This window comes from Aquila chrysaetos, chromosome 7, assembly GCF_900496995.4.
Source record: "Aquila chrysaetos chrysaetos chromosome 7, bAquChr1.4, whole genome shotgun sequence".
NCBI classification, from domain to species: Eukaryota; Metazoa; Chordata; class Aves; order Accipitriformes; family Accipitridae; genus Aquila; species Aquila chrysaetos.
This window is the reverse complement of record NC_044010.1, coordinates 37,488,986-37,514,273: the sequence shown is the minus strand read 5'-3', so window position 1 is coordinate 37,514,273 and position 25,288 is coordinate 37,488,986. Positions and strand designations below refer to the sequence as shown.

Sequence of the window (25,288 nt, the reverse complement as noted above, 5' to 3'; positions counted from 1 at the left end):
AGCGTCCATTGTGATATAGTGTCACCCTGAGCCCTGAAGCAGAGCGTCCTTCACCGCTCCAGTCAGACACAGGACCTGCGAGAGGCATGCAGCGTGTTCAGGAATGCTGAAATCACCATCGGTGTTGCTTATCTAACCACAAAACAACATGTTTTTCCCAACTCCTTTTTCTGAAATGGCAGATTTTTTTTGGTCACCTGGAAATATCTGTGTGGGAAAGCCAAGTAGCAGAGTCAGGTGTGGGAAAGCTGTTAACAACTAGTAAGTGCATCTTTGAAACGTGTCCTGCGGGGCGAGCTCAGTGAGAGGCAGCACCTTGTCTGTACTGACTGCGTTTTACATTTCAGGGCAAGTATGTGATCAGTGCTATCCCTCCAATCCTGACAACGAAGATTCATTACAAACCAGAACTGCCGCCAAAGAGAAACCAGTTAATTCAGCGTTTGCCTATGGGGTGTGTCATAAAATGCATGGTGTACTACAGGGAAGCCTTCTGGGAGAGAAAAGGTATGTGGGGAAAGTGAAGGACTTGGGACTCCCATGCTACATGAATTTTGAAGCTCTGCTGTCTATCAGGGAATAAATCCAAGGCAGGGGGTGGTAAATATGCAAAACTCCAAAACCAAACACACAGAAAAGTGAAAGGTAAAGCCCCTTAGAAAGGAGAGCTCTTCCTCCAAGCTTGAGTGCATGCCTTGTCCCAAAGATGAGTCCAGACCCAAATAGGATCCTGAATCTCATTGCTGCTAGCTGAGGAGGGATGACTGAGAGAACAAGCAAGGTTTCCCTGGGAAGCATTGATGAAACCTGCAATGCACAGAAGCAGTGACCCTGCAGCAGCAGGTCCCTGCTTCTCCCTGCCAGGGACAGTGTTAGGGCAGCCAAAGAGAATTGACAGCAAATGACAAGGAGAGCTTAAGGTGTAAGCAAGACCTTTCCCTGTTCTTAATCCTCTGTTCTACAGACCTGATACCTCAGAGGACTGGAAAAAGTAGGTTAGCCTTTTGTTTAACTCAAGATATTTTTTCCATGTGCTGCAACATCATGTGTTTCTCAGCTTTAACTGATACCATTTCCAGAACTATTTGTATGAACAGATTAGTTTTCACTTCCTATGTAATGATGCTGAGAGTTGCACTGGCCAAGAATATTTCTTAATCAAAATAATATAATCTTGCATGTTTCAGAGCATAAACCGGCCATTGGGCTTAGAAAGAAATGTAGGCAGGTTTATACATTGTTATCTATATGGGATTTTTTGCGTGTTCATCTGAAACACATACTGATATGATGTTAGATTAGATGGCCCGTGTTTCTGCTGCATTACTGTTATGGGACACCATTCCTGACAGTCTTATTGTCAGGAAAATCAATACAGGGTATAAATTTGAGCCCGCAGTGACCAGATATAATTACACTGGGTTTTGTTGCTGCTGTTGTTTTGGCCAAAGTTACTCATGGAATGAACCATCACAGTTCTTGCTAGATCCGTTTATTTTTAATCTTTATTGCCCCCAATATAGAAAGCCAAAGGGACTTGCAACAATCCACAGAAATTCCTTGCTAAGTAAAAATGGAATTTAAATATGACTTTTATAAGTCTGTGTACTAAATTTCACAGAGTCAGAAGGAAGAGAGGAGAGAGACTATTACAAAAACACTTCAGACACGTAGGTATTATTGGTGACAAAGAAATTACTGTACAATTCTTTTTATGGATAATTTTCCTTGCTCATTACTATCAGAAACAATGATCATGAACAAGTTTCTCTGACAATCGTTTTGTTTTCTTTCCCCCCCTTAGGTTATTGCGGTTCCTTCATCATTGAGGATGAAGAGTCTCCAATTGGAATAACCATAGATGACACAAAACCTGATGGATCTTTCCCTGCCATTATGGGGTTAAAAGCTTCTAGCCCATACTTATAGCTGTGTATTTCTTTTTGTATGAGGGAGTGGAAGGAGGAGGAAGAGGGGAAATGGCCAGGTTACATCAGTGGTGCCCACTCCTACAGTCTTCATAGATGGAGGAAGGCACTTCTGACAAGCCCCTGCTACAAATAGCCTAATACAAAGCAGATGGTTGGAAAGGAGTTGCTGAATTTAGCTGTAGTTAATTTTAACCATTCAGTTAATGTTTTTTTGCTGTAGAGTAGATTTAGAAATAAATCACTTTCTTACCTAGCTTTGCAAGCCTGTATTCGGCTTATGTTGGGCCTTGTATTTAGTGCCTCAGCCAAAATGAAAATGTAGTTGTCCAAGAAATCCTCATTTGCCTCCTCTCCCTGTTGAGCTGAGGCAGGACAATGAATATCAGCTGGTGGTTCAGCAGGGCAGCAGCTGTGCAGTGAAGAAATCGGGATTCGGAAGAAACTGCCAAGTAGAAAAGTTGTAGTTTGGACAAACAGATGGGAAAATATGTAACAGCACTGACTGACTTTTAAAATAGGTTAAGCCAATATGAACAAACAATCTTTACAAATGTTTCCACTGTAATCTGAGGTGAGACTGCCAAAAAAAGGGCAATATAAATGTCAGGCAACTACTCCTTAAGTATCTGGCAAGGAAAGCTTGCCACTTCTACTGAACTGTACATATTTATGGGCATGTTCAAGGCTTAAAAACTTCCATGACCTGAGAGCAATAAGCCTCCTCCAAACCCCATGTGGCAAACATTTTCCTGCTTTCTCCTTGTGGGTTTGTGCAACTTTCTAAAAGAGTGCAGGAACATACGTCATCCCCCGAGTATCTCCACTAAGGTCAGATGAACTAATCACCAAATCTATTTCCTTCAAGCTGAATAAATATTGGTCCCAGTTCTTACAGGACTGGTCCATGACACTGGGCAGTGCTTGTCAGAGCAGCAGGCTCCCCTCACTTACTAACACCAAATGACATGGGCAGTGGTATGGCCAGCTGTCTGCGAGACTTCAAAAGCTCAAGAAAACGTGGGGTCTCAGTCCTTTTGGGTAAGACCTAGGTATAAGAGGGTAGGCAGCGCACGCTAGTTTGCTGGACACTGTCATCTCTCTGCCCGCTTTGGGTATAATTTTGCTCTCCTGAGTCAGTGGGGATGGAGAGTTCATTCCCACAGAGCAAAATGAGGCCAGTGCTGGCAGCTTTGAAAATACGCTTGCAATCCGCAACTTTCTCATCTGGTAGCTGCCAGGCAGTCCTCTGCACCTCCCCCCCGGGAATGCATGCTCTCCCTTTCACTTAACTCCCCAGGGTACCAGGCACAGGCCTTTTCACCCGTGTGACCTGTAATTATTAAGTGATGAGGTATGATGAAAAAATGCCAAGCCTATTACATACTGGTAAAGTGCTTTGCCCATCTTTTTTTAGAGTCATTGCAAGCAAGAGCTTGCAAATCAGCTGGGGTGCTGACACTGCGTGATACTTATATGCTCTATTTTTCTTTTCAGTTTCATCCTTACCAGAAAGGCTGTTAAACTGGCCCATCTCAGTAAGGAAGAGAGGTAAGAGTTCAGAAACTGCAACTATTTCAGAAATAAATTGATTCTCTGGGATGCTTCCCCACAAGAATATATGTGTGGGTATGTGTGTGCATATGCATGGATACACATGCTCAGTGCAACTACCAATACTGGAAATTGGGGCAAAAATTGAGCTTTTAGCATAAACAGGCCGAGACACTAATGATAATATCCATCCAGTTATGGATATTTCTGAGTTTCCAAGTCCTGCCCACTCTTCCGTGTTATGACTTATCAGCTCTGTGTCTCTATGTGAACTGGGAAGATTTTTCCGAAGACATTTCCAGACTGCATCCCCACTGAATGATGCTTCACCCCAGGGATATAGGAAGTGCTGACATGCATAGTTTTGGGTGTCCTTCCCATTTAGACTGGGTAACAAAATTTTTAATCCCCTGTGTTTACAACAGTATAGTTTCTCCATTAGTCTGTGAAATGAACAAACAGTACTTTCTAAATGTGATTTTTGGTACACATGCAAGTGAAAGAGGAGTTCTGCTTAGGAACGTGAGTAGTATTCTCCAGATCATATTTTGTTCTCAGCTATAGTAAATCTGTAGGGATTTCATTGATTTATATTGCTTCTCTTCTGGTCTTACACCAGTGAACATGAGAATGAATTGGCTCTGCATCCTAAAATAACTGTACAAAGATTTATTTTTTCAGAGCTCATTGCCAAAATCAACCTTCATTTCCCGTTCCCGGGGTCCATTTTGGATGTCACATTTAGGCTTCAGCATTTGAAATATGTATGTTAAGATAAGAACTTGAAATCAGACTTAAAAACAAAGCCAAACCCAACTTTCTTTCCAATGTATTGCAATAAATGTGATTTTTTTTATAAGAAGAGCAATAGCTGAGAGGTTTTTTTCCACCTTTTTTTTTTTTTCTGACTCTGATTTTATTTTCATATAGGAAGAAGAAGATCTGTGAGGCATATGCCAAGGCAATGGGGATGGAAGAGGCTTTACATGTAAGAAATGAATGCCTGTTTTCACCCCTGTTGTACAGTAATGTTGCTCCTTTGTTCTGGAGGATGAAGCCAAAATTCCTGGTACCTAAAATGTGTACCTAAAATTGCACATTGTGCCATGCAATCTGTGCTCCCAAGGGGAGGGCAGCAGCATCTAGTACAGGAAGAGAAGAGCTGCCAGTCTCACTCTTTACAAGAAAAGAGGAGGCAGCGCATGGTTTTATTTGTCCTGTCATTTCCCCATGGGAGGCTAGTGCTTCTGTAAAAGTGCAAAGATTTGTTTTGTGCAGATGGATAGTGTTAGCCAGATGACATGTATCCTTAGCCTGTTTTTTCCCTCTTCAAAGGAAATTTGTTTTTTATTTCCAGTTTCTCTGCCACTGTTTCACTCTCTAATGTTTGCTAATACTTACAGCCTGTGCATTATGAAGAAAAGAACTGGAGCACGGAGCAATATTCAGGGGGTTGTTACACAGCCTACTTCCCACCAGGCATAATGTATTCTTATGGAAGGTAAACCAGAGAATGCTTTGCTTTTTAATTTACATTTCTTAGCTTGTGTACAATGATATACCTTATGGAACAAACTTATGGCATATGTAGCATATTAGGGGAACTCCAACCCTCTTTCCATTCCCCTGCTCCCCAGCTAAGAAGGATCTTGCTATTGACTTCAGTAAGAGCAGAGTTTCTCTTGTGACTTTCAAGGAAACCAAACACAGTGATAAAGGCACCCGCTAGAGCCACAAAACCTTTCCCCACTAAGTTGGTTACTTACAGTAGTTGCTGCTACACAGTATTTGCAATAGATCCCTTTAATGCTTTCTGAGACCTTGAGGGCACACATCTTGGACAGATGAAGAGTCTCCACTGACTGTGTAGGTGGAGCGTCAGGTTCTGGTGAAGCCCATTGAGTCACATCGCGAGGGGAAGACACAAAACCCTTACATGAAAACTCATTCGCTTCTCCCATAGATAATAGTGATGAATACTAGGTATATCACTGAAAAGTGTGTGGAAGGCACAGTTCAGCATGTAATAGGAACAGCCAGACAAATCTTGTATCCATACTCAAAGACCAGACAAACCACGTAGCACATCGCAGCATGAGCTCCTTAGCACGTCCATCACAGAGTTACACCCTGCCTCTGTGCCAAGATACGTGTGAGAAGAAGTCATCTCGTGCACAGACTCTTCTGTCGTAATATACCTGAACTCTTGGGTAGTGATGGGTGAGATGGTGTCAGGCAGACAGGGAAAACCTAATCGGGGGTTAGATGGGAGCCCTTAGAGCAAGCACATCTCTCTATGGGAAAGGGAGCTCATTACCTATGACTGGGTTGACCGGGATGCTTGTGCAGCTTTGCACGGCTGGAGGGCCCGGCTTATGTGACCCTGCGGGGTGAATGCAACTCCCTGAATGCTAAGGCCTTCAGCTGCCATCCCCTTTTGGCAGGACTTGCAGGCAGCAACTCCAGCCTCCAAACAGAAGCTGGTATTAGTGACCCGCCACCGCAAAAACATCATTCATATCCCATTGTAATGGCAGGATAACATAAATCTATCATCAGCTGCACTGCATTGCTGGAGGCTGTTAGGATTATCCCTTATTCCAGCACTAAAATAAGGCTCGTATTATTTTGCACAGAAGCTGGGCACGCTGATTTATGCCTTACATTTTCTCTCTCTCAGATCTTCATTTTTGTGTACAGAAGCAAGTAGGTGGTCGTGCGGGGACAGCTTATTGCACCATGCTCCCCAGCCCAGGTCTGCAGGAATTCTGGAGAACTGAAGTTGAGCGCTCCATCAAAGCCCATAAATTGCTTTTAGAAGGATCATCGCCTTCCTGTTACTTGTCATCTGACATTCTCCATTTGTTTTGAAGGATCATTCGCCAGCCCATTGACAGAATCTACTTTGCTGGCACGGAGACAGCTACCCAATGGAGTGGATACATGGAGGGGGCTGTACAGGCAGGAGAGAGAGCAGCCAGAGAGGTACAGACTGTTGGTTTGCTTTCAACATCTCTGTTAAAAGGTTAAAAAGGATTAAGTACAGCTTGGAGGGTCTGATTTCGTGCATCACACCCTGTAGTTGTGCAGAGGCTCCTAGAATTGGTGGGGAAGAATCCCAGAAAAGGATGTGAACCAAAGCCTTTTTTTAAAAAAAAACAACTTTACTTAGTTTATTATTGAATAAAGTGAAGCCAAGAATCTCACACAAATCAGAACATTAAACAGTGTGTTGCTGCACTGGAGACTTAAAACGAAGCTCATGCTGTATACCTAATGTCTAGAGGAAAATAACCTCCAATCTGATGCTGCCCTTAGATATACTACCACAATTTCTAACAAATTAATCACTGTATGTTTTAAAAGTAATTTAAGTCATTACAAATGCTCACAGCTATTTCCTATGCAGCAATCTGGAAATCTGAGCATTGTTCTCTTTTTTGATCTATCCCTTCTGCTTCTCCTTTTACGAGAAAGTACGGTTAGCTTGGCTTTATGAATTCATAATGGGCGGCTCTGATAATGTCTAAATCTCCTCAGAATGACACGCATTGGGCTGGATTCCCAGTCACAGTGAAATCCCTTTACAACAGTCTGGAGGGAGGGAAAAAACCCATTAAAGGGTGTACATTACAGTTACAACAGCTGTATAGCAGAGCCATGGAGCTGTTATTTAAGGGAAGATCAGCCCTTTGCTTCCATTTGACAGAACATCATATTTGCCTTATAATCCTCATTACTTGCTTTGTTTCAAGTCACCTAATTTCTCTTTTCTTTTCTCCATGCCTGTGAGGAGTAGTTACAAAGATGGTTAGGTGTCTCTTCTGGAGACATTCATTTGCCCCAAGAACCGCCGTGATTGTTATAATCAGTTTATTCTCAAGAAAAATCCTTGATGAGCTTTGTACTGCCTGATTAGCCAAGAGATAACTTCGTAATTCTATGCTTTGAAAGCCCCAGAGTTGTATCTCTCCTCTTTCTAGTTTGTGATCCAAGCGGCATCTTTCCTAACAGGCTTTGCGTCCCGAGTGTGTGGTGGTAACCTCACTTTGCTGTTTCTCAAACTATCATGTGAAAAAGCATTTTTACTTGTACTCAGAAAAAAATTTAAAATAAACATCTGGAGAAGCTGTAGTTTGTGTGGATTTCTGAGTGAAGTCCTACTTTTTACAAATGACTCTGTGAAACTGTCCTTTTATCCTTAAAACACTGGGTAGGCACACGACCATTTGATGACCAGCTGTCATATATTTACACAAACTACCAAAACTGCCTCCTTCTTCTCTCTTTGCTGTCATAAACAGAGAAATCACTATACATTTTCTGGTTCAAAGCACTTTCAGGTAGTCATAAAGCCTTTTATCGATGTCACCTTGCTCTGACTTGCTCTGCTTTTCTAAAACTGAACGTAGTGTGGGTTTTAATTTTTCTCACGTGGTACAAACAATTTTTTCTTCTAGATATTGCACAGTATGGGGAGGATCTCAGAGAATGAAATTTGGATGCCAGAGCCAGAGTCGAAGGTAAGCCAGACTTTCTCGTTGTCACCTGGTCAGGCGCGCACCCCTCAGTCAGGCTGTGGTCCCTGCTTTGGCGATTCCTATGGGACCTGCCCCCGGGCAAGGTTTTGGTTACCTCACATGCTGATGGTATTCATTTTTTTGACCTGTCCAAGGAATATTGTCACCCCTGTCTGAGGGGTGAATGGCCAAGACCTCGGAGTGTAGGGGACTACAAAATGCAGGAAATCAGCTTGGTTCTGCCCAGTCCTAGGCCATAATTTTAAGCCAAATATAACCTCCTTCCAGTCACAAGTAACTCCGCCTTCACTGTCCTGTGGCTGTTTGGGATGACAGAAAATACGCATTTCACAGCCGTGACCCTCCTTCCCCCCCAGTCTGGTCCTCGGGAAAAACCTGTGATCTCCCCAGACTAGTGGGGGATGTTTGTCACCTCCCCGCTCACGCGGTACCACTACCTTGCGGTGGTACCATCTCCTCTCTCCCCCAGGATGTCCCAGCCCGACCATTCACCACCAGCTTCTGGGAGAGGAACCTGCCGTCCGTGCCGGGACTGCTGTGCCTGCTTAGCTCTACCGTGTGTTTCACCTCTGTGGCTGCTGCGGGGCTGTTTGCCTATAAAAAGGGACTACTAATTCAAAAGTAGTGGGGACCACACTTCCAGTGGAAGCTGCATACTCCCTCTTCTTCCCTTTTACCAGATGAGTGTTACTTTTGGAGAGAAGTGGCATGGACAGCTGGAAAGGTCAATAGTTGTTCTTGTGATTTTTCTTTTCAGTACCATAATTCACGCATCAAATCTATAGCAGTTGCTACCAGCTAAACAGAAATAAATCAACTGTGGGGGCGTTTTTCAAATTTGCCTTTTCCTTGTCCATTTGTTTTGATTGGACATGATAATATCGATGGTATATTCCTAATACAGCGGAGGCAAAATGCAGATCACACCTTTCCCAAAAGGCAAAGAGGCCTTGGAGAATGCATTCGTTTCCACTTGCTGCTTTATTTTTTACCACTGGAGATAATAAATGCCCTTATGTATTCATCTCAGTTAGCAGCTCAGAATATCTGAGGTTATTCCCATAACATCCCCACTGCACAGAAGAGATTAGCATGCCAATCAGATGTAGAATTGCCAAATTAATTTTCAAATGCATTTGATTAATTATTAATCATCGCAACATGAAACTTAACCACGAGCTGGATGAAAAGAGGTAATTAGCATGAAGCAGCTCACTAAGCGGCGAGAGAGGAAGCGCGAGTGGACTTTATTCTGCCCGCTACTGAGCAAACATCTGCGCTTATCTGTTCTGCAGGGTGCCTGCGTTGGTGCGGCACGGCCATGGCGCGGCTCTCGGTTACTTCCTGGCCCAAGAGCATCCCATCCAGCCCAGACGTTTGCTGTTAAAGCAGGGTGAAATGAATTAGCGAAGTTAAAGCCCCTCCGACTTGCAGCAGGTGCTAGCTGTTATTTCCCAAATGGCAGCAGCTTCCTGGCTCCCTGTCAATTCGCTGCCCCTCGTTTTGCTCGTTATCTGTACCGCCTTCCTCCAATAAGGAGAAATAAATTGGGGCTTGAATTACTGCCTTGTAAATTACAGTAATTGGATGCATCTGCCTGTTCCGCTCTTATTATGTACATGATACACTTAAAATAATCACTTTAGTGTTTAACTGAAGTCTGGAATATATGTTTCACAACGTACCATCATTATGGGGTCTTTTTGCCATGAAATGTGAGCATTGTACGTGTCCATGAACTCAGCTGTCGTTCATCATGGGTGAAATGTGCCTTTCAATAGTCCTGGAACCTTGATAAAAGGAGCTCTTCTATAAACTTTTCTTCAGATTCTTTCTCGCGTCGTTTTTTGTGAGTTTGTGGAAGATGGTGTTTCTTTAGCATGTTAAATCACTAGGCACATCACATGCAGCAGCCACCAAACCCTTACTCTGCTCGATATGGTCCTTATGTGTATGCCAACAGAAATACCTACCTACCCAAGATGACTTCGCTTCTGGCCTCTGCTTCAACCATATTCATATGTCCTCTCGCTTTTTTGTACAAAAGCCTTGCAGACACCGTAAGCGCAGGCCAATCTCAGCCTAGGTGCTGGTGGGCTCCAAACCAGAAGCCATTTCTAGAGGGATGGGGTGCTTCAGGCGGCCCCTTGTCATCAGATGTGAGCAGGTGCTCACGGTGCCGGTGTTAACCACTGCACAGAAAAGGCTGTACAGGCAGTACGTGTCTCCTGAGTTACTTTGTTCATTGTTCGCCGCCATTCTGTGTGAGGATCAGCCAGCGCCTACCAGTTTCTCTGGGGGAAAAAAGCCTGAACAGATTATTTATAAGAAGACTATCTACATTTTCAGCTTTCAGCTTCAACTTGCCTGTCTACCTTGAGCTTACACATGCACTCCAAATTACCATCAGTGGAACGAGAGAATAGTCTCAGTAGGAAGCAGCAATGTTGGATTTTGAACACGATAAACCATAGTATTAAATGCTTGTTTAAAGGATTTTTGACAGGTCATTTGACAGGTCAGCTTAGCATCCACCTTAGGAGCCTTTGCAGGGGGGAAAAGTGACTAACGTGAATTGCTGTTTGGCTCGAGGGCTCCCTGCTGACTATGTTCTCCGCAGCTCCAGCCATTACCGAGCAGGGGTTCCTGTGCGCTAGGACTACCCCGTGCATGCAGCCTGGCACAGCCACAGTGCCCGCCCGAGGGCTCGGGGAGGGAGCACAGGCTTGCTCCTGACAAGCCTTTTGTGGCATGAAACGGTTCTGCACCGTTACACGCTTCACCCCGGGGGATATTTCCACCGCCTGAAAAACACTGTCCATATCTGTTCAAAAAAATTCATCCATACGTGTATTTGTGGCAATTACAGCTATTCATTTTTGTGCTGACTTTAAACTTGACATCTGAATTTCACAGCTTTTGTGTGCACATGCAAAAGAGATCCCAAATCATCCGGAATACACCCGTGAGCCGACACCGTCCAGCTTTGCTTTTCACCTTATCCATGCACATTTCTGTTGCAATTTGGGTTTTGAAGTGCAAGTTCAATTCAGCTGAACTAGTCTCAAACTGTTAAACGGGGCCAGGTACAATGTTCGCCACTTCACAGGGAAAAAGCACATCTCACTGCTGTGGGAGTGGTAAGCAGTAAATGAAATGAAAGAGGTTGATTAAAATTGGCATTTCTGAAACTCCTGCAGCTCCCAGGCACCACGCTGCTGCAGAGAAAGGGCAGCGTTTATCAGAGATTATAGACCAGTTTCCATCCTGCTTTAATGCCCTTTCTGACAATCAGAACAATTTCCCTGTTTAAACATTAAACATTTAGCTTAAATATTAAACAACCAGGCATCTTTCTTAAACCAATTTTGAAACAGAATGGGACTGAGTTTATCACTGCTGACAACTCTCCAAGCGAGCTGCTGCCATTGTTAAAACCGTGAGGCTGAAGCACTGTGGAAACACCTCTTTCTGCTGGGGACCGAGCGGAGTCCTCACCCGGACCGTGGAGTGGGAAAGCCTTTGGCGACCTTCCCTAACCGGGGGTGCTCAGTGCCCCAGTTTTGGGAGGAAGAGCCCTGCATTCCCTTGGCAGAGGTGGGAGATGCTTTTTCCTCTCAAAGTAAGGGGTGAGACGGGAGAGGCCAAGGTCCGCGCAGAGTCCATCAGCACCAGGGTGGGAACTGAATTGCATTGACACACCTGGGAAATGGGAAAGCCTCAGGTGAAAAGGCTGCTGTTTGCTGCTTGGAAATAAAGCAAAGACAAGAGCAAGCGCTGGCAGAAGGAGCAGCAGAGGGGAAAGAGAGGAAAAAAAAAATAGACTAATACTCCATGCTAGCAGTGAAATAAGCAGCACCACAGAGCAGATAGGTCAGGCAGTCAAATAAGCAAGCGGAGATGATGCATGTGAGACAACCTGCCTCTTTTTTAAATTAAATTGCTGGGTTTGCTTACAGATACCACTTCAGCTGTGCCCAAGCCCCTCACAGCATGTCACATAACTAGCCTTTCAACACCTTTGAGAGCTACAGAAATGGGTACCGGTGATGGAAAAACACTCCTGTGAGACTCTCGTGCTTCCCACCTCCCTTCTGCCCCACTCCCCTCGGCTGTAGCTCCTGCCCGTGCGGGGCAGCACGGCTGCCCCCTCCCTGGCTGCCATCAGCCAGCCCCATGGGGACGGACGGGGACCTTGGAACAGGACAGGCTGCTGGGCCACCAAGAGCTGGATGAGCAGGAGGTGCAGGAGAAGAGCCGCCGGCTGGCTTTTTTGCACCATCAACCCAGCGAGGCTTTCCTTCCTCGTCATCTGACCGTCATGCAACCTCCAAAATGCCCAGCGTAGGAACTGACAACCCAAACCCCTCCGGTTGGAAACCCACCACGTGAGAGGTCTCAGAAGGGGCCACCATCACGAGGATGAAGCGCTGGGTCGCAGGGGCTGCATGCTTTGGTGCAGTGGACGCGAACCTCCCCTAGGTCCGGCAGCGTCCCTCCAGCCGTGTTCCTCGCGTGGGGCAAGGGGGAGGTCTGACCAGATTCCCCTGGGGTGCTAAAGGTACATCCAACCTCAAAATCCACGCTGGGCAAGCAAGCGGCTGCAGCCTGCGTTTGGTCTCTTCGATAGTCGTTCACCAGCAATACTTTCCAGTCCACGTTTGATCCAGCCCCTGGTTTCACACTTGATCTCTTTTCCCAGGATCAAACACACCCCCAACCACCAGCAGAAATTAGCATTATATATTTGAATAAAAATACCACCCGGAGGGATGTGCCAATGTTGCGCAGTCTGACAGCCCATAACATGCAGGTTTCCCGCCAGTCGGTTCCCACGTGCCATTGACCAGATTCTGCTGCCTGACAGCAAGGGCTTTCCCCGGCCAGAAATCACGCCGGGAACAAGCTGGACACTTGTCTTATGTTCTCTGCACCAAGCTTAGCTCCCAGTTCCTGACAGCAGCATCAAGAAATAAAAAAATGGACAAATCCAGAGTCCTCTTCTGTGGAAACATGATTTTAGTCCATTCTCTTCTTTTCCTTTTGAGCTGTTTCTCTTCCATGGAGCAGTTGGAAGCAAACAATTTTGCTTTGTAAATATTCCCTGCAACAGTTGTGGTCCACACACACGCAGAGAAAGCAAATTTCATCTTGGTGAAAATCCAGAAGGGGAAATTAAATGTGCTCTTTATTAGTGAAGTTAACTTCTTCTTTTCCCACTCAGCTCCTGCCCTTGGGCAATCAATGTTTGGGGCTCTGGTTGCAATTCCTGTTGTTCTTTTGTAGAGCTTGGCTTCCCAGTTTCTGTTCCCTGTTTCTTGCTCTCTTTGGTTTTTTCTTTTTTTTTTTTTTCCTCATCTTAAGCAGCAGAGACAGAATAACCCAGGACACATAGAAGGAACGGGGAAAAAAGTTTCCCAAGTGAGAGTGCATTACTTATGAGAGGAAAGGAAAGCTTTAGCAGAGCGGTGCTGGGAGCTTGCTGGGAGCCCGAGGAGGGAGGACAGCAATGCCTCCGAGCTGCCTGTCTCCTCTTCCAGGGGTCCCAGGAGATGTGCTGTGCCCCCGCCTATAACCATGAACGGATCAGACAGGGGTGGGAGTTTGCACTGCCTATGACTGTACCAAGCACAAGACGCTGTAAGACAGACGTCCTTTGCCATCTCTGACTTCCCACTGTTACTCTTTCTCTATGAAATGTAACGGTGAGCCCTGCTGCCACTCACAGTACATGAAGAGAGCTTCCACTCGCGATGGGGTTGAAAATGAAGCAAAGGCCATAATTACTGCTTGTGCTGGCATTTGGACTTTCACGGTCAGACCATTCACTTGAAAACTCCTTGGATTATAGTTGAGCACCATCATTTTCATCCAAACGTTGGTTAAATCCAGGTCTGGCCGAATCACATTCGAGGGGGGACGGACGATGACGGACACTACTGTTAGGAGACACCAGCTGCAGACAGCTGTGCTGAAGCTCGGCTGGCGGCCCACAGCACGGCACAGCAGGGCTCCAGGCTGAAATAAAGGCTGCCATCTTCTGGCTACATAATAGCAATATTTTATCACGTCCCAGACAAAAATGTGGTAGAAGCTTAACACTTTGATTTGCAGCAAAGGTATTTCTGCACCGGTGCTCTGTCAGGTAGCCAAAATATCAAATTCTGGAATGGAAACACACTAAGGGAAAGGGATGCAAGTCCCCAGCTTCAAGCCCCAGTTCTCACCCATCTCCAAGCTCCAATATGCCACACTGGAGGAAGCAGGGAAAGGCAGGCTCCATCCCTGCAGCCTCTGCTTCCCGGCTCTAGCCAGTCCCTGGCAGAAATCAGGGCAAGGAGATGGCTGCTGCACTACCCCTCTGCCAGCACTGCAAGAATTCCTCTGAAGGGCAGCTGAAGTCGATTCTTCTGCTTGGCAGCACGAAGGAGCTGGAAGAAAAGTGTGAGCACAGATCCTAAGTGCACCTGAGCACTCCCTTCCTCGGAGAAGGGGGCTGCTTTGGCGGCAGTTGGCTTTACAGAGATAGATAGAGGAGTTGGCTCTAAATATGCAACCTCTGAAAAAGCACTCTGGCCAAACTCCAGCTCATGAAGAAATTATTGGGAAATAACATAGTTTCTAATTTAGTTTAATATTCTTGTTCCACTCTGAGTTGAATTGGCAAGTGGAGGCTAGAGTAATGTCTCCCCTTGATTTTGATTAAGTGCAAGCATGCATTTCAATTGTTTAAGATAATGACTGTACAGGCTGATGGGACAAATCACTGCCTCAGACCTGGAATAGAAGTTTTCACATCTGAAATTATAATGTAATTTCTGCTAAATGCAACACTGCTGTGCAAAGTGTTTTCTTACAACTTGGAGCATATGCAAATTGGGAGTGAACAGCCTGAGAGCTAACAAGGATGCCTCAGTGCATTATTAATACGCTTCCTTTTCTCCCCTCCTTCCCATCTAAGCATCAGAGCATATTTGAGTGCAGTGTTGAATCCCATTAGACGGCGGTGCAGGAGCGAACCGAGTCATTTGACAAACCCAATCAGCCAAAGGCTGGTGTTTGTGCTGGGTACCGCTTCCTCGAGCGCTGCTTCAATAAGTCTCTGGTGCCGCAGGGAAGTGGCACTCGATGAGATTCCCTCAGAGTTACTGCTGGTGTTCAATGACATTATGCCATTGGGCAGGCGAGGCTGGTCTGTATTTGCTCAGACCCTTTCTGCTGTAGGTCAGATGAACGGATCGCTTAGATTTGGATGAGGCTTTTTTTCCCCCCTCGAAGTTGGGGGGATGGGGGGAGGGAGCCTACAGAGCCTGTAGATGCCAGAGTAAATGGAGCTGGATGGATATTGATTATTTTGTTAGGGCCATTCCACTAAGGAGGGATTGTAAACATTGTTAACAGAAAATTCCCCGTGCACATCGCAAAAACCAACCCTGGGTGAAAGCCAATAACCCTTTACTCCTAAATTAGAAAAGATATCTCTCACATTCTGTCAAAACACAGAGTGAGACTGTCTTTGACCTACGATGGACATAAAAACTTAAAACAACTTTGTTTGCCTCTTTCAGCAAGGCCGGGAAGAATGGAAAACAGGGATGAGCCAGCATGGCACTGGGTAAAGACCCAGTGGACAAAACCCTTAGTGTGTGTTTCACAGCTTATCACAGCTATTTAAAATTAATTTTTGATTTTTTTCTAGCCAAGCTTCAGAATAGCTTATTGCTACTGACTGTAAAATCATGCAAACTAAAATCAGCTTACAAACCCTTTTACTAAGGTGTATTTTTTTTACAGCTTAACTTGGCACTCAGGTGCTAACTGAAGGCTTTTCTAGGAAACACCACTAATATTCTAACTGACTAGAATATCAGGCCTTTGCTTGTCTTTCCAATGGCCAACAAAATCATTGTATAGCCTGCCTGCATAAAGGACGTGCAGCTACCTATTAACATGCAGTTTATTAATTTGCATCACATTAGATTCACAGGGCCTGCATTATCCCTGTTTGCATTTCTCCAAAGCTAAATACCCCAAGGAGGCATTTAAGTACTTAATTGCTATCAGTAGTTGGTGGGAGGTAGAAGCTGCCTAGTTCGGTATCCAAAGAGCGTCTGTGCCACCTGCGCAGGGCTGGTTTAGGACTCACGGCCTCTGGAAGAGCTGCTGCCTTTCGGAGCAGCAGCTGGAGGCTGGATAAGGTGCCCTCAGACGTCTGAAAGGCAGAAGGCAACTGCGTTTCGGCTCCTGAATTGCTCTCTAGGTGGGCAAATCTCACGTCCATTTTGAAAACATCTAACCTTGCTATTAATGTCTTCGCAGAACAAGTGAAATACACGCATTAGATATGACGAGTTAATCCCATCTATTTGAAACTCGTAACTGAGATACTGAAGGTAGAAACCCCATCAATTTGGGTATCCTCCTACATGGAAAGTGCGAGGAGGACACGTCTGTAGGACTCCTCCAGTCCTGCATCGGTTGAACCACCAGGCGAGGAGCCCCCTTCTCCCCGCTCGCCCCACAGAGGGGGACCAGCCAGACAAGAAACTGTGTCTCTGCAACCCCGTTGATGGAAGAACCTCAAACGAGGTGGCAAAAACTTGGGCCTTAACGTATCGGTCTAAATTAAACAAAAAGCCTCCCCTTGTTTCCGGTAGATACCAAACTGTATCTTGGTTCTGTACGGTCTGAGGCCAGTTTTGCTTTTCATTCTTGGTTGGTTTTTTTTCTGAGGCAGCTTTACAGGCCCAAGGGGAATTTATCCTGCCTTGAACCAGAAGGCAAAACTTGTCAGTCCTTCAAACATTTTGGGATTTGCTTCAGATGAGGAGATTGGTGTAATTATACAAGGTGAGAGTTAAAAGTTACCCTCAGTTCTCATACTAGAAGTGAGTTTTGTATGATTTAGCCAAATAATTTGCAAACACATCCTACCCTCTCCTAAACAACGAGTGGGATTTCTAATTGGTTTCTCAGGAAATCATATTAGTATCTTCTATAGATGTTATACAAAATGCATTTTTCCTGTATTAATCTCTCCAAATTAATTTTCTGTACCCTGGACTGCTGGAAATAATGAAGTGCCCCCTAGCTGACATAGTCTCTGACATGCACGCTGAAAACTGTGTAAATAAATAAATAAAAAATTAAAATACCACCATTTCAGTACTTCCTCTGGGATGCCACAGGACACATCTGAACAAAGGGTTAAAGAGGTAGTTCAAATCTGACCCAAGGCAGCAATGCTTAAGAGTCATAACCATTTGTGAGCTGCTTTGAGGGCCTGTGAAATGCATTGCTGGTTCTGATACGTTTCTTAGGGGACGGATGCTTTATAGAGCATGCAAAGGATTAGTTGAGGGTATTTGCTTTCATGGTATTTGTGCTCCTTTATAACTTGTAAGTAATACTGAAAGTTAAGCCTATACAAAGAGCACTGCATGCTTTTGACGCATTTTTCACATGGATGGTTATGATTTTGCCAGTATTCATACGCTATGTTTTTGTGAAAAACAGGTCCCTTCCCAAGGCCGAATTTGTTCTTCGGTTACATTATCTCTCTAGCACTGACACTGAGATGCTGAATGAAATTAAGCCAGTGATTTTTGTCTTTCTTTTCTTCCAGGTTTTTTATGTTTACACCACACAGTATTTGGTACAAGGTCTGTTTCTTCCCATGTTCAGTGACAGCTGCACAGCACCTGCCCTTGACTCTTATGAGCAGCTATAAAATGTGTCCCTGCCCATACATGCTCTGGTAAACAAGGTGCTCCAAGAGAGGGATGGGGACACTCCAAATCCACCTACAGCAATAAAAACTAATTCTTAAGTGTAAGGCAGTTGGTCATCTATATGTTAGGAAGAATTATTACCAAATGTGGTTTGAGTTTTTTGGTGTTTGTTTGGGGGGGGGGGGGGGGGTTGAGGGTCTTTTGGCTTTTGGGGGGTTGGTTTGGTTTTTTTATCCTTCTCTCCTCCTTCTTTACAGAGCTTGCTTTACTGAGAAAAGCTGAAGATACCTCACTGGCTTCAGGATGAAATGCAAAACGTTGTGTTACTAAGTAATGCTCACCATTACAACCAAGTCAAAAGGGGCTTCCACAAAAGAAAAGCCTTAAACAGTAAATGTGACATGACAATATTTATTGATTCTAATTAAGGTTAAAAAAAGTTCACAGCTGTCAGATAAAAATATCTGCAGAGCCTATTGAAAAGGGAACTTAAGAAGGAAACCAAGGGAGACAGTCACCACAGAGGCACTTGAGAAAATGCTACAGTTATAAAAGGCACAAATTCATCACACACACAGCATATATATTCCTGCAAAGTGAAGTCACTCTTTTTTTTCCAAAACACAGAGGCAGGCATCACTGAACACTGACCTGTACATGACCACAGGAGACACGCTATAAGCAGCAGTCTATGACAACGCCTAAATGATTTGACTGTAGAGATACTTTGAAGCAAGCCTGCTTTGGCCATCTCATTTTTATCTCTATTGAAGAACAGATTTTAAGATCAAGGTGATCTTAAGGTGGTGGAGATGGGAGAGGGAAAGTTAGTCCATTTAAACACAGGTCAGGTTTATTTGTGAGCATTTGTAATCTGCAATTTAAGTAGGTTTGCTTCTTGCCTGAGAGCAGTAGCAGATCTGTTGTCGCCTGCACTTCTGTAAAGTCTACCTCAGTGAAACAATAGTCCCACTGAGGATACACGAAGATTATTGTAATAGAAGTCCCTAGCTTCTCCTCCAGGCCCTGGGTTCCAGTGATGGACAATGCTCAGACATATACTTAATTGTGATTAATGTCTTTGTTGTATTGACAGCAGATGTGCTATGTGGAATCAAGTCTGCACTGAGAAAAAAAAAAATGGACTGGGTAAAGGAAAGACAAGGGGCTGCCTCAGATTGCTCACTTCCTTGTTATTGTCAAGGAGTTTATACAATTAGCTTTCAAGTACTTTGGTTAACACAAGATTTTCATGCCCTGACCCGATATCCTTTGCAATATACAGTTGCTATCATAACAGTGTACAAGCAAGTAAACCTCTTTTTTTTTTGCAAACTCTTAAGAGCCTTACAAAATATGCATGATAACACAAATCAGTTCGTAAGAGACAAATACAGTTAGTTCCATGGTTGTTCCTATAATACATTTTACGAAGCTCGTAAACTGCTGGAACTTTCATGATAGCAGATTTCTCATCACGTTAATAAATTAAGAATATAGCACAACTGGTTACCCGTTAAAACCAGACTTCATTCCTCTCTTTGAAGGGCTGGCACGAAGGAATTTTAAAAATGTAAGCCAGTGTGAACAGTTCCCTTTACCCATGGGGAAGCAACTTGATTCTCTACCTACATTTGTCAATTTTCTCATCACACTGGCATCCAAATACACGAAGTGCCATATATTCCTTTTACGTGGAAGATGTTGAGAAAACAGCAGCAAATCCTTCTTTTTAATCCCATAGTGGTGATCAGCTCCACAGCGTAATCGTAGCAAGACACAGCTGTAAAGACAAAGAGAGCATTCCTAATGCTTTGGCAGTCTGGAAGGAAGAAGACAGAGACTTTTGAGTGCTAATACAGATGTTGCAATTCAGACCTCCCAGCTCTATCAGATTTGGCTAGAAATCTCAGGGGATCCAAATTTCATTTGAGATTTCATGTCACAGCTACTTTTAGTTGTGGCAGAATAACATGATAAATACTTTGTGGGTTCTTTTTCCCATTTTTGTTTCACTTTGAAACTAAGAATAAGAAAGGTTTCTAATTATATACCTTTTTTTTTTTTTTTTTTAAATTGACCAATCTCACGAAAAGTTTTGGTTATGATTCAGTTCAGTTCTAACTATACCTAACTTCTGTATTTCCTTGGATTTTCTTCCCCTGTGGCACACAACATTTCTTGTCAGACTGGCAAAAACCTCTGCCAGATTCAGGAGCAAAGAAGAGAGAGAGAGATACATTTTGGACGTGAATAAAACCAGTTTATCCTCACTAGTCTCATGGATCTGCTCCCCTTTAGAGACCTCTGGAGTATTTCTAGGGCAGAAGCAAGACTTGAATTCCAAACAGTTTTGGCGGAGAAATCATCTGCAAATGCAGCAGTTCTTTATATGTTAAGTATGTATTCACCGTCTAGTGCTTACAAGTATTGGGCCAAGACTTTAAAAATGTCTTCCCAAATTTAGGTTCCTATGTATATTTCTGGCCTGAGAATTGTCTGAGTTTCAAAAGCTCTGAACTTACACAGTTCCCATTCAGCTTTCAGTTCCTAATTCATTTAGTAAATAAATCACACACAGAGAAAGCCACGTAGAAGCACTCTGTGGTAGGCAAATGTCCCAGCCAATTAGTGCTCTATGTGATACAATGAGAAAGGCCATATGTACACTGCTGCACTGTTCTTCTGACTTAAAGATCTTTACGTTTGAAAAGTTCCCCTATGCATTTTAAAAGGCTGTTATGAGGATATTCATTTGTGATAAAATCCAAGCTGCTGCTACAAGAAGATTTTTAACTGGCACATCAAGTTAAAAAGAATGAAACCTAAGGGCCAGAAACTGATGCACTGCTCACAAATATTACAGCTTTATAAGTGGTTCAGTGGATTTCCATGGGACTATTTGGAGAATGAAGTACTATTCTGCACAAGCAGGATCAGATGCTAACCAAAAAAGTCTGCCTGAGAACTGGTGATACAGTTCCTCTACCGTCTGCTCACACTAGTTGCTGAATGTATTATTATACTTCCTTCCATGGCTTTGTACTGCAATGTAATTTTTTACATATAAATCGGCACTGGTTGAAGGGAGAACTGCAGCAAACAGGCTCAGAAAAATTCCAGTCATCTCAAACTTCACGTGCACCAAATCCTGTTCTCAGTTATACCTGTGTCTTGTCTTCCTGGTTTGTGTTGTGCAGATGTAAAACAGCAGAAATACCTACAAAAAGGTACCATCATGTTGACAGGTAGGCACCTAAGGTTTTGGTGGTTGTGGGTTTTTAGTTTCTTTTTTTCTTTCTTCTTTTTTTTTTCTCTCTTTTTTTTTTTTTTTTTTTTTTTACATTGTTTGAAAGGTACCAAGCTAGGGAGGGCAGAAGCACTTGCGTGTGACTATCCTATCCATGGTTCTCTTTGGTCTCTCTACCGTTTAGATCCTTGATTAGTTACCAAAAGTGCTCAGTCAGTACAACACAGCACAGCAGGCAGAAGTGGAAGTGCTAATCCCATCAATATGGTTGTTAGGAGAGACTGAAGGTCTGAATCAGCTAAACTGTGTTCAGCATGAAGCAAGTGTTGGGGGCCAGCTAAATTGGTTTTTTCGTTGTTTTTTTTTTTTAATGCTAACACTACATTTTCAAGACCATTGTGCCCTACCAGGCAAAAGACAGCATCAAGGTGTTCAAAGTAGAAATTTAAAGTAGATGAAAGAAAGAAATGAGGTAAGAAAAAAATATGTAAAAGTTTTTTATGGACAGCTTTGCAGCTTCCTGGGGTAGGCAGAGGTTGATTTGTTCTCTTGCTATCTTGCAGCAACTTGGGGAGCTAAAAGAGGACCTTGGAGGTAAAGATATGTCAGACGGGGTGAAAAAGGTTCGAAAGGTTGTGCCTGTATATTAGCACAAGGTTCCCCGTTCACACTTAGGTCCAACAGCCTGATCTGCCATACTGCTGTACACATCAGCTATAGTCTGGAGCCTGCCAGTTTTCTAGGCAGAGGAGATCTGATCCCGCACAGAGACGGACTCGACTGGGACACACAAGCTCTGCTGTTCCAGGCAGTGTGAACACTGCTGGGCAGCCTGAAATTCAACCACATTGCCAAAGGCAGTAAAAACATTGTCCTTTAACTCGCTGTAGGACAAATATGCCGCTGGAAATGCCAACAACCTATGGCCACACTTGCATAGTTTGGATGGATAAATTTAGCCTGACTTGTCGCTTAGGTGCTGCCTGGGCTCTGGACATCTGGGTAAAAAGTAAAAACACTAAAAAGATCCTTACCAGTAATTTGCATGAACTAGTTAGTTATTCGTTAAGCAATGGATTTCTTTTCTCAGTCTACCACACAGGAAGGCAGAAATCCTTAGTTTACAACTAGAGATGGAAGTGCCTATGAAGACTTGGAGTTCAGGGTCTGGTTCAGATATAAGTGTAAAAACAACTGGAAATCTCATCAGAACAGGCTTTATAGAGGTATTTTGTCACTTCTGTTCTGAGATCCAGATAAAAACCTCAAGGTGATAATGCTTGGCAGGGTATCCTAGAAATTCAACAACTAAAAAGTTACTGCTAGAAGTAGGCCTGGATTGAAAGGGTTTTTTCAATATGGATCACCTTCCTTTATCCCTCCCCTCCAGCCTCTTCTCTCTACTGTTTTCTCCTCTTTCCCAGTCCGGATCTGATTTTGGAGACAGGGAAGTACATGCCAAAAAAACCTCCAAGAAAAAGAAAACCGCTCAAGTGTGAGGCTTTGCATTGGCACCTTTTTCAGTTTCGAACTAGAAGTCCCTTTCTGTAGGCAAATAACCCAGCCGCAGCCACCGAGGTGAAGAAAGTGGACAATCCAATCAGCTTTAGCAGTCCTGGCACAGACGGCAAGTTCCTCTCCCAGAAGGTTGTAGTGATGGGCAAAGCTGGAACATCCTGTGGGGAGAGCATCCATTATCAAAATAACATCTCCACTGTGAGAGGCAGGATGTAAATTGAGAGATTCTTGCGGCAGAAACAGAACTGGGTTGAAGCACTTCATGTTATGAAGAAGTACAGTGTATCAAAATTTTCTGCTCAGTTAAAGGGAAGAAGAAGAGACACATGGAAAGGATTCATAGCCTGGTTAAAAAGTGCAGTTGTTCCTGATCCCGCATTACAGAGCTGTCAGATGGGTGGCCTCTCTGAGTTTCTATCATGTTCCTGTTTAAGGAAGCGCAGTTTTGGTGAGTAAGGGAAAGTTTATTGTGGCTTTGATTTAGTGAACTTAAATAAAAGCAGTCAACAAAATTTTATCTCATCAGCAAAACCACAGAAAAAAAATAATCCATTTAATCTACAGAAAGACTTACAATTGATTCAGGTTCTGGCTTCCAAATTTCACTGTCTGGGATTTTCCTCATAGCAAACAGTATCTGAAAATAAATAACATTCTCTAGTAAGTACCACTCATTCTTTGGAAGGGAAAAAGAGTTGGCTTCAATTTTTGTTTTAAAATGGTGTGATGAAGAGAACAATTAAGCACATAAACCTCTGTGTATTCAAATTTTAAAAGAAAACTCGACCTTTGTACAACTCATTTCTGGGGAGGTCTGATATTTAGTAAGATACTCCTCCTAGTGGAAAATAGAAACAGTAACAGAAAAACCTCTCTGTGCTTAGTTAGTCCATGCGAGATATTGGAACTTGAGTAGTCCCATGGGAACAGGGTAATATGAATATGACTAAGAGTTAAGTACACACTCATGGCAAAGTGAGGTATGCATAAACCAGCTACTGCATGGGCAAGCTATAGAGCCAGGAGTAGCTTGTTTTGCAAATTTTACCATGATGTAGGAAGAGGAACAGAATCCTGTAAGTGATGACAGACCACCACTTTCAGCCAGAGAAAAGCAAGACTAAAAAGAAAACCTTCACAATGGAAAAGTAACGATTTGAAGTATCAAAGATACCAGAAATCAGTAGGACAGCAAAGATTATCTGAAATTATAGTCATGAAAGACAGCAAGATTAACTTCTTCTACAGTAAAATAAAATGGAGGTGGTGATATTGAAGTTTTTCCTATTCCAGGCACTTGTAGATTTAAGATTTGCTGCCTTTTACGATGGGCTTTGATTCTAGACAAGATTCATGGACTGTGTCAACTTTTCAACACAGGAGAGTGAGAAGCACCCTTGCACTAGATTTTAAACAGATTTTCCTTGCACTACTTCTGGAGGTTCTCAGGAACATGTTAGGTATAACCTTCACAAATGGGACAGTCTAGGGACAATTGATCCCTGTCTTTTGGGGCAGGGGTATGGGCTAGACGAACTCTCCAGATCCCTTCCAGGCCCATTTCTGTTCCACGACTATAGTTTTTAGCCACAAGGTTCCCTTCACCTCATAAAACAAAGATGACATTTCTTTTGCTGCTCAATAAACTGTAATATTCCTGAAAATACTTGAGGTATTGGCATGTTCTCAGAAGCAAAAAATTTAAGCCCTTGTTTAATGACTTTATGTAAGGCTGTCTCAATGGTATATCACTGTGTCAATAGTATTGTTGGAAATAGTTGAGGAAGGGACTGGCTTGGTGTGCAGAGCTGCAGAACTGAGCTGTTCCTAGTGAGGTTAATGGCCATGATCTCTCGGTATGATGACTAACAAAGTGCCCATTTGGGGGAAAAAATGACTAGGTGAGAATTTGGGATTTCTGTTAAAGAAGAAAGGATTTCATTCCTGGAAACAGAGAAGAGTTTAATGAAATAGCCAGAGCCCTTCCTAAGCACTCCAAATCTAAGTGCAAAACCTTCATCCTTTTTGAAGTCTATCCCCTTTGCAGGGATTTGCATCAAGATTTCAGAACGCCTGAAGCTGTCAACACTCAGTTCCCATTTCACCTCCAACCAGAAGATCATTTTCCATGGCATATTTGACAGCGTCCCCTGTTTTGGGCTTGCGCCTGTACCTCTCTGGCTGCTCTCTCTCCAGCCTGTACAGCCCCCTCCATATATCCGCTCCACTCTGTGGCTGTCTCTGTGCCAGCAAAATAGATCCTGCCAATGGGCTGCCGAATAATCCTGGAGGGTGACAAGCAGTAAGTCACATCAGCCATATCAGGAAAGATAAATGAAATACTTGGGTTAATATTAGAATAAAAGTGTTTTAAATAACAGCAAGCACTTAAAAGATAGTAGCTTTGGGTGAGCTGAGCTGGAGAGTGAGTCTGCATTGCGTTTCATTTCTTACAGTAAACACAGCAGTGTTCATATTTTCTAAACGTCTACACTGCTTGTAGGTGTAAAGCACAATTAATTTGAGATGAGACTTATTCTATCCCATGATTTTAGCCAGTGTCATAAATACCAATGCTAGGCATTACTGGTGCAGTGTAGGATTCTGAAGTAGATCCCCATGATATCTAATGTAACAAGCAAATGAAAAAAAGTTTTAAAAGTTTTTTTTTTTTACTCTGTTTTTGCCAGAATTTGCAATAATTATAATTAAAATTACTTTAAATACTAAGGCCTCCACATGCTCTTCACTACAACTGCTTTATTG

At 43.5% G+C, this 25,288-nt stretch overlaps 2 protein-coding genes across 2 annotated transcripts in view; one reads left to right on the top strand and one right to left on the bottom strand.

Annotated features, from left to right (window-relative positions):
• LOC115343904 (amine oxidase [flavin-containing] A-like) overlaps positions 1-9,839 on the top strand; it is a 39,754-nt gene extending 29,915 nt beyond the window's left edge. The window contains exons 8-15 of the mRNA XM_030020480.2: positions 348-507; positions 1,805-1,901; positions 3,426-3,479; positions 4,413-4,470; positions 4,886-4,983; positions 6,356-6,467; positions 7,943-8,005; positions 8,493-9,839. Of these exons, the coding sequence (XP_029876340.1) occupies positions 348-507; positions 1,805-1,901; positions 3,426-3,479; positions 4,413-4,470; positions 4,886-4,983; positions 6,356-6,467; positions 7,943-8,005; positions 8,493-8,648 (798 nt within the window). The 3' untranslated portion in view covers positions 8,649-9,839. The remainder of the gene's footprint in view (positions 1-347; positions 508-1,804; positions 1,902-3,425; positions 3,480-4,412; positions 4,471-4,885; positions 4,984-6,355; positions 6,468-7,942; positions 8,006-8,492) is intronic.
• An 8,312-nt stretch (positions 9,840-18,151) lies between these two features.
• The window catches only part of LOC115343933 (amine oxidase [flavin-containing] B-like), a 55,177-nt gene continuing 48,040 nt past the window's right edge, over positions 18,152-25,288 (bottom strand). Inside the window, exons 13-16 of the mRNA XM_030020521.2 lie at positions 24,696-24,807; positions 23,097-23,159; positions 22,520-22,680; positions 18,152-19,537 (exon numbers count right to left, since the gene is read on the bottom strand). Of these exons, the coding sequence (XP_029876381.1) occupies positions 22,525-22,680; positions 23,097-23,159; positions 24,696-24,807 (331 nt within the window). The 3' untranslated portion in view covers positions 18,152-19,537; positions 22,520-22,524. The remainder of the gene's footprint in view (positions 19,538-22,519; positions 22,681-23,096; positions 23,160-24,695; positions 24,808-25,288) is intronic.